At 38.6% G+C, this 9,405-nt stretch overlaps 1 protein-coding gene across 2 annotated transcripts; it reads right to left on the bottom strand.

Moving 5' to 3' along the window:
• Nucleotides 1–935: 935 nt before the first annotated feature.
• Nucleotides 936–5,656, bottom strand: LOC121881540 (alcohol dehydrogenase 1). Of its 2 annotated transcripts, XM_042389388.1 has the most exons (10): nucleotides 5,652–5,656; nucleotides 5,141–5,163; nucleotides 4,034–4,135; nucleotides 3,245–3,386; nucleotides 2,983–3,070; nucleotides 2,470–2,689; nucleotides 1,912–2,172; nucleotides 1,578–1,710; nucleotides 1,273–1,411; nucleotides 936–1,161 (listed from the first exon to the last, which is right to left on the bottom strand). In XM_042389388.1, exons 2-10 carry the CDS (start codon nucleotides 5,156–5,158, stop codon nucleotides 1,128–1,130), a joined length of 1,137 nt encoding a protein of 378 aa, XP_042245322.1. In that variant the 5' UTR covers nucleotides 5,159–5,163; nucleotides 5,652–5,656; the 3' UTR covers nucleotides 936–1,127. The 2 variants fall into 2 exon arrangements, with proteins under 2 accessions (XP_042245322.1, XP_042245321.1); XM_042389387.1 differs by lacking the exon at nucleotides 5,652–5,656 and having other exon boundaries at nucleotides 5,123–5,379.
• Nucleotides 5,657–9,405: the final 3,749 nt, after the last annotated feature.

The following is a 9,405-nucleotide window of genomic DNA, read 5'->3' on the forward strand; positions in this document are numbered from 1 at the left end:
CTGAGTAAAGTTGCTCGACAGTTCGTTCGTCTTCTGTGATTCACTCAGTAACATAACAGATCCTATTGCTCATAGTTAAAAGTTGATTGAGAAAAAGGGTTTTCAGGAAAATTTTTCGGGGGATTCTTTATAAGTATATGCCCCTGGTACTCCTTAAATATTGTCTCCTTTGAAATCTTAGACTAGAATGCAAAGGCACTTGTGGGGGACAAATCTTGGAGTTTGTCTTGGCAGAATACTTACAACACTGTCTGCCAAATTGAACAAATACTGATATAATTCGGCTGGTCTGTGTAAATATTAGAGATGTGCAGAGGGCGAAGTATTTGTATTTGTATCTGTATTTGTTGAGGCAGCAAAATTATTTGTATTTGTATTTGTATTTGTATTTGAATAAAAGTGGAAAGAGGCTTAAAAATCCTTAAAAAGGTTTTTGTTTTTATTACGCTTATAATTTTAGAAAATTAAAGATGAAAATTAAAGTGATGTCTAAATTAAGAAATATGCATCATGTAGCAGGTGGATGTGACTCCCCTCATTGAGACCTGCCGATAGACGTAACAGCGGAGCAGAGGAGAGAGATAGTAGATAGTGACTATAACTGACCTGCTCGCTGGTATTTGACATGTTTTGTTTTTTTCTTCCCAAAAACAAATAATTTAAAAGATATTTGTATGAAACAAATATTCGTGAAAAACCCACTATTTGTGCTTTGCCGAATAATTTATTTGTATTCGGGCACACCCCTAGTAAATATGTGCTAAAACTGATTGACTAACAAGAACCCTTTTTGTCACTTTAAACACAATACAGTAAAATTCAGTAACATGACAGACAATTTTGTAGACACACAAATGCTTTGTCTATGACATGCAAAACAGCAAAACCAGAACAGAAAAAAAGGAAGCCACCCATTTCATCTGTTTGGACCATTTATTTTGCTCATTACACACTTTATTATGTTTATCTTTTGTTTGAATGAAAACTGCAGATTATTCTCAAAATCAAAATCTGCACATCATCCACTCAATACTGTTGAGTGTCCAAGGTCAAGCATATATATTATGCATAATTTGAAAGATCTCTTTATTGTGTGCATTTGAGGTCATTTGAGCAACACAATAGTCTTATTGTGGAGAAACACTCAGGACTGTCCGGATGCTGTAGAGCAAAAACAAAACCAGAAGAAATCAGAAGACTTGCTCTTATTAACTCTTAATCTGTGAAGCTAGTGAGTAAATCATAAATAGTGTAGAAAGTATATAAATCTACCATTTGCTGTGCTTCATCAGTTCAATGGCATCATTGACCTGGTCCAAGGTCATCTTGTGAGTGATGAACTCATCCAGCTTCACCTTCTTGTCCAGGTAGGCTTTAACCATCTCGGGCACGCCATCCTTACTCTTAAAGCCTGAGCCACAGAGAACACACACATCTCAACATAAGAGCTCATATAAATCTTACTCCAGGTTGAATGATTATAGAGATCAAGCCTACAGCCTTTTAATTTCAGGAGGAGGGTGAGTCATTGTAATCAGTCAATGGTGATTCTCAAATTTGACTGATGGGAGCCTCACCTCCAAACAGGGAGCCCTTCCATGTGCGTCCAGCGATGAGCTGAATGGGTCGGGCAGTAATGTCGGCTACGTCTGTCCAGCCAACCAATACGCTGACACCCCAGGCTTTCATACAGGACTCCAATGCACTGCGCTAGATGAGGAGAAAAAGAATTGAGTCAGAGGGTGCGTAAGAACAAGGTTTCAAATCTCTAGAGCAGCTGAGGAAACTGAATAAAAGTTGTAGTTTTGATAGTTAGACAACACCTCTTCATGGGAAAGAATCCTCAATATAATTAAACTTCTTATACTAGATTACATCAAATCTCTATGCAAACCTCACTGTCTCCCTTACCATGACTCCCACATTCCCGACACACTCCAGGGAGTAGTCCACTCCTCCATTGGTCATCTCAGACAGCACTTGGCTAATGGGTTTGCTGTGATCCTTGGGGTTCACAAATTCAGAGGCGCCAAACACCTTGGCCTTCTCAAACTTCTCTGGGTTTATATCGACAGCAATAATCCTCTTGGCTCCTGCAGCCTTGCAGCCCATTACTGCAGCCAAACCCACAGCTCCCAGACCAAACACAGCACATGTGGAGCCCGGTTCCACCTGCAGAGACAAAGACTCTGGTCAACATGGCACTTTGGGTTGAATTTCCTTACTGCACCATAGAGTAACATACATTAGCTCTCCCAGTTTACTGTGTAGCCACAGTCAGTGTGCTATACCATTTCACATGTCTGACTTAAGAAATTATTACACAGTGGTTTGGGAGGAGTTTATTACAGCCGTTAAAACCTTCAGTGAAACCTGTCTCAAATGCTTAATCTGGTAATATTGCTTCAGTGTGGATATTAACTTTTAACAATACATGTTAGACTATCTCCAACAGTCAAACATATACACCTTAGCAGTATTAACTGCTGCTCCAAATCCTGTGCAGACCCCACAGCCGAGGAGACAGACTTTGTCCAGAGGAGCAGCAGGGTCGATCTTCGCCACAGCAATCTGGTTAATCACAGTGTACTGAGAGAAGGTGCTGGTTCCCATGAACTGCAGCACCTTCTTGCCCTTACAGGTAAACCTGGATTCTTCTGCTGCCATCACATCATAACGATCAGAAGCCCTGAAGAAGATAATTTATTGAGGTAAAAATACAACCTGAGAATAATCTTGTACATTGTGCAACGAGTATTTGTGAACACAAGCAAATCCAAAGATTCAAACCGATGTTATCCTGTGGTGTCGTCTGACAGCACCTACAGTAAAGTTGCTCCACTGTCAGAGACATGGTAGATAAAATCCATAGTATAAAAACCATCAAATGAGCCTATAACCTCATGAACACATTCTGGATGAATGAAATAAAAGATGAGAAGGAAGAGATTATGACTGGAGATGAACGTTGACTGAGCTCACCATCCTTTCTCACACTGGTTGGTCTTAGGACTCTTACAGAAGCGACATTCTTTACATTGTGAGATAAACAGAGGGATCACCTTGTCTCCTGAAGACAAAAAAAATGTTGTCAAGTGGCTGTCAAATAAATTTTAGGCCATCATACAAAATGACAAACAAATCTAATGTGAGACAGATTTGTTAAATAACCCTTGGTCTCACAGGGATAGAAACACAAGCAATTACACAAATTAAATTGTTTAGGTTGTAAGCTTTAACTGACCTGGCTGAAATTCAGTGACTCCGGGCCCCACACTCTCTACGATGCCGGCTCCCTCATGGCCAAGGACTGCTGGGAAACCCTTTTTATGCATACCCTCAAACAGGTGGTAGAGGTCTGTGTGGCAAACCCCGGTCGCCACGATCTACAGTGAGGACAGCAACCAAACAAATGCAGCCTTAATACAATGTAAGCTTATCTTGTTACACATCCGGCAGACACAGAAACACAATTATCCCATTACAGTCCCGTGTCTAGCTTCATAATGAATATTATCCCAATGTTCACTGGCCTTTTGGCCACACAGTACATTCACTGTTTACCTACTCATATGGTTTTTATATGGTTATATATGGCTCTTGCCCACATAGACTGTACATCCAAAAGAATGAAGTAAAAGAAACCAAAATCTGCATAGAACGGCAGAATTAGGTGTTCACTCTCAGTGGGTTCGATAGTATTAGTGACCCTTTTACGTTACATTGAAACATATGATTTAATGTTAATGTCAAAAATATCAGTTAATGTAGCCTCAGAGCTGTATTAAGCAAGACAGACTAATTCATGTTCTGAGGATATATCTGGAACCTGTTCACCACCTCAACCACACATCAGATGATATTTAGTTTGATGATATCTCTATATAGAATTTCTGGGTAGTGAAGATCTAAAAATTTGCAGTGACCTCTCACTGCTAAAAATTACATTCATTCACTAATTCTTATTCACGGGATCAGTATAAGGCAGTATGTGTATGTAAGTGGGTGTGTCTTGACAGTGGACATCTCTCACCTTGATGCGGACCTCGTTGGCCTGGGGTGGGGCTACCTCAATATCCTCAATCACCAAAGGCTTGTTGGGCTCCCAGGCCACTGCTGCCTTGCACTTGATGACCTAGAAGGCAGACAAACCACATGAAATTCCCCAGCACGAGATTTCAGGAAGGACACAGTTAACCTATACTAGGATGAGCTTAGAGGTAGAGGTACTATGACAGTTCATCGAAACCCTTCAAGCACCCACTCAAGTGGCAAGTGTAATTTCAAGTGCATTGACGTACATCAACCTGGCACAGGTTGAGAGATATCAAGCATCTCTTTGTATTGGCCATAATACCAAGGAAAAAGAAAAACTCTGAAAACACTTGTTGAACTCTTTATGTACTCAATTCTTCTGCATGTCACACTGATCTGAACAAACAAGGAGGTGGGTAAAGCAATAAAAGGCAACATGCCACATAAGCCAGAACCATAACATAATGTTTATATCCTCTGTGTTATAATTTCAAGAGAAGTACTCATCTAGAGGCGTGAAATTGACATACATGCCACTGTGCAAATTTTCGTCAAAGCAAACATTAAAGTATTGAATTTCGTACATTCACTGCACATTTTTTAAGCTACATTTTAACTATAGAGTACAGTGGTCTCAAAGCCTCAATGTCAGATGCTCCTGGAAAAACGCAAACATTCATTAAGAAGCAAATGTTTGAAGTCCACACATGAGCCATTTGGCAAACATGAGTTTTATTGAAACAATATAATTTAATGAAAGAGAACTTTGCACCTCCGAGTGAACCACTGAGTAAATCTGTTGTCCTCAGATTTGATGAATCAAATGGTTTTTCCTTGGACATTTAAAAAACCCTTTTTTAAAAATTTATTTCACTGTGGAACTACAGAAGATTTCTGGACTTCCACCATTGTCTTTTTTGGCCTACTATCCTCTCATCCTTGCCAATATCAGCAGTTATGCAAAACAGTCTAGATAGTCTCAAACTACAAGTCCAAACAGAACATGTGATATTTTATTTTTATATATTATATATTTATTTATTTAAAAAAAAACAAAAACATCACAGTTGTAAATATGAATACTCACATATTGCATTATACCTACCTTACCAGCTGTGGCCATTTTTGCTGCAAAAACGAGAGAGGAGTTGAGAGAGAATAAGCTGCAAGACTTGAGAGTGAGGAGGAGAGAACTCAGATTGAGGTTTAAATACTGTTGCAATAAAAAGCAGTTACGCAAACATTCAGATGGGCAGGGACTCACTAGTTATCAGTAACTGTAAAAACACACAATTGCAGGCATGTTATCAGTTGCTGATGGTCAAATTGTTTGTTTCAGAACAGATGTGGAGCTCTGCACAAACAAGCAGCAACCATTACAAATGATGACTATAAATCATGCAAATACACTGTTTTCAAGGTGAAACATTTTCTTTGTAAAACATTTTGGAAACCACCACCAAAACACATTAGACTTTAAATTAGCTTCTGAGACTAACATTTTTTGCAAAAAATGTTAACTTATAAAATAAACATGTCTAGGCAGCTCTGATGGACTTCAGGGGTCATCCTGCAGACTACTGTTAGGTTACAAATGATTTCACTGGTAAACTTACTGTTGGATCCTTAACGATTCTGTCCCCCTGTTGGAAGACTGAAATAATTAATGATATTGTCGGTGCTACTGGGATCCCTGCACATCCCTAGTTTATACAAATACATACAAACATCACAACACTTAGGCAACCACCTGAAATTCTGAGGCAATACAGGAGCTGTGTTCATGCATCTTGCAAAAATCGTTTGATAACACTCTCAAAATTTGAATAAGAAGAAGTTCAAAAGTTCCATGTACTCTGTTGTACGTGACAGATAAAGAAAAGCCCCCTATTTTGCGTTAAGTCATTGTTAGATGTTTTGTAGATAGACAATATGTGGTAATGCAAGGAAGAGGATGTTGAAGTGATAGCAAAAGCCCAGAGAAAGGGGGGTTCCTGAATTCTTTGGGAGAAGAGGACAAGGCTTTTCCCTTGTGAGAGATCCCTCTCTTTAATTTTTTTTTTTTTGTATTTTACTATTTTTGTAGTTTTAGATAGCTTGCTTTGTAAAACCAAATAAAACTGGTTTGTATTTTTATACACACCAACCAAAGTTCCTGACTCATGCTCATCCCTGAGGTTCTCTGGTTTTCCTTTAAGGTAAGAAAAGAAAAAAAGAAAAAAATTAAAGTTGTGTATTAAATGATTGTGTAATAATGGTTCAGGTTTAGTGACAAATACTAACATACAGTTGTGCATGTGTTAGAGGTAGGATTTCAATACAATATTGGGTTGAGGGTTTATAATTAGGAGTCTAATTGGCTAAACTGTTAGGGCTAGGGCTCTGAGGCTGCCCTATAAAAACCTGGCGAGTGTAGATTTTGGGAACTGTGTTCGATACCTAGGTCAGAGGTAGAGGACAGCCGTCTGTCAGTGCCTTATCCACACTGGCGGGGGTATCGGTTATCTGTAGGACAGAAACCATTTCAGTTGCTCTCTTTGTTTATTACAGAGCAGTGTTGGTGCTGAAATGAGGAAAAATGTCCATGATGTTCATACATTGTCCTCTATTCAGAGGTAGCTTATATAACCTTCAAAGCATTCTTCATCAAGGAGTGACATTTGGCGTGAAATTTGTTTGGCAACTCTCTCTGGAACAATATTTAACCACACAGCTGGTCTGTTGCAGCTGAAACCTGTAGCTGTAGCAGTTACAGTTGTATACAAAAGTTTGAGCACCCCTTGACAAATAACATATTTTGGTGATTTTTTAGTTGAAAAATGTAAACACGGTCTTTCTAGGATATGGAACATAAGACACAATATTTTCAGCAAACAATGCATAGTTACTTTTTATGTCATAAACGGAAATAAAATAAAAACATCATTGTGGCATGTGCAAAGGTTTGGGCACCCTACATAGTCAGTACTTAGTAACACCACCTCTGGAAGATGTCACAGCTTGCAAAGGCTTCTTGTAGGCAGCTAAAAGTCTTTCAATTCTTGTATTTGTGATTTTCTCCCATTCTTCCTTACAAAAAGCTTCTAGTTCTGCAATATTCTTGGGCTGTCTTGCATGCATAGCTCTTTTAAGATCTGCCCACAGATTTTCAATTATATTTAAGTCAGCTGACTGTGGGGGCCATTCCAAAACCTTCAGCTTGTGTCTCTTGAGGTAGTCCACGGTGGATTTCGAGGTATGTTTAGGATCATTGGAACGGTGCACCAACACTCCTGAGTCTGCTAAATCTTCCTACAGTTTTTTTGCAGTCAAATGGGAGTTTTGATTTGCCTTTCTGACCAGCATATGAGCATTTCTCACGGTGAGTTTTCTTGATCTTCCAGATCTCATCTTGATCTCCACAGTTGCCCTAAACTGCCATCTCTTAATTACATTTTGCACCAATAACTTTCATTTTCAGAGTCTCACACAGCTGCTTAGAGGAACCCATGGTTACTGAGTGTTCGCACAAGGTTTGAAGAGTATTTGTAAAGCTTGTTTAGTTTATTGGATCCGAATTAGTTGCTACCAGGATAGCAACTAATCTTGCTGGGGTCCACATAAAAACACATAACACCAAAACACATCATACATGAACAATCCCACATACTCTACCTCTCACCCAAAACCCAGATTCCCCCCCCCCACACACCCAGCACTCCCCAAAATCACCCCATACCCACACAGACCATCCCAACTTCAAAATAAAATCACAGCAACAGTGATAATTATACTACCAATAAACAGAAAAAACGAAATACAATAAAACAAAACAAAACTCTGTTTTTACGAGTTGGAAGAAAAGCACTTACACATCATACATCAGACAACAGTTCACGTTCATAATTAAACAAACAAGAAAGATCACATTACTTCTCTTGAAAGAATCAACTTTTTTAGCTGCTTTTTGAAACAAGCTTTACTACTTGCTTTTTAAAGGAATATGGTAGCATATTCCATTGAGTGATAGCTCTGTACAGTTCTAGGTGAAGGAACTACTACATGACCTTGTGTTACTTGTCTGGTAGTATGACCGTGTCTGTCATTATTATATGAAATCTTCGACAACACTCGCCCTGATGAAAAGTGCAGAGCTAGACATGCAGCTTTCTTCTGCAAAAGTTGAAGTTTGTGCAAATCTCCTTTTGTTGCTCTTGACCAAAATACCGAACAGAGTCAAAATGACACAAAACCAGCATTTATATAACCTGTCTAATAGAGTGATCAGTCAGGAAATAAGCACATCTCCTAATGACAGACACTGCCCTTCCCATTTTAGCTACGGTCTTATCAATGTGACAACACCAGGTAAGCTGTTCATCTGAGGTAACACCTAAAAGTTTTGCTTCATGGGCTTGTTCCAAAGCTGTACTCTTCACTGAGAGGGAGAGAAACAACTCACTCTTCAACACTTTATTCAATATATAATGTTGAATCATCAGCGTACATCGTCATAACTGCCTTATTCAAAACAAGGGGTAGGTCATTAGTAAACATTGAGAAGAGGAGAGGACCCAGGCAACTTCCTTGGGGAACCCCACATTTCTAAATTTCTTGTAGCTGAAAAACTACTATTAAAGTAAACACACTGCATTCTGTTATTCAAGTGATTATTCATCCAGCTGACAACACTTGCACTGAAGCCACATGCTGAAGGTTTTTTCAGTAATAGTTCATGGTCAATCAAAAGCAGCATCAAAAGCAGCACTGAAGTCAAGCAAGACAGCACCAAAAACTTTTTTTATGATCAATTTGACTCAGCCAATCATCAGTGATATGTGTTAAGGCAGTACAGGGTGAATGTCCTTCTTTATAGGCATGCTGAAACTAAGAATCAAGCCCATTTACAGAAAAAGTAATTCAAAATTTGATCAAAGACTAGTCTTTCCATAAGTTTACTAAGAACAGGGAGAATACTAATGGGTCTGCTGTTCACTCCACTGAAGGTAATCCTACAGTTCTTCGATACTGGATGCTTTTGGCAACTTTCCATGTCTGAGGTAAAACACTTTCCTTCAAGCTAAGATAAAAAGAAAAAAAGAAAAATACACACACACACACACACACACACACATATATATATATTTTTTCTCATGTAACTCTCAGCAAGTGAGCATATGACTGTATTTCCCAAAATGTCAAACTTCATTTTCATATCTATGAATATAATATATATGTGACGTGTTCAAAACACTGAAAACTATTCTATTTGCAGATGATACAAATTTTCTTTGTTGTGGGGACAACTTGGAACAACTTTTGGATACAGTGGAAAAGGAACTGTAAAAGCTAAAGAGTTGCTTTAATGCAAATAAACTAACACTGAATTTA

Source organism: Thunnus maccoyii, chromosome 16, assembly GCF_910596095.1.
Source record: "Thunnus maccoyii chromosome 16, fThuMac1.1, whole genome shotgun sequence".
Taxonomy (NCBI): domain Eukaryota; kingdom Metazoa; phylum Chordata; class Actinopteri; order Scombriformes; family Scombridae; genus Thunnus; species Thunnus maccoyii.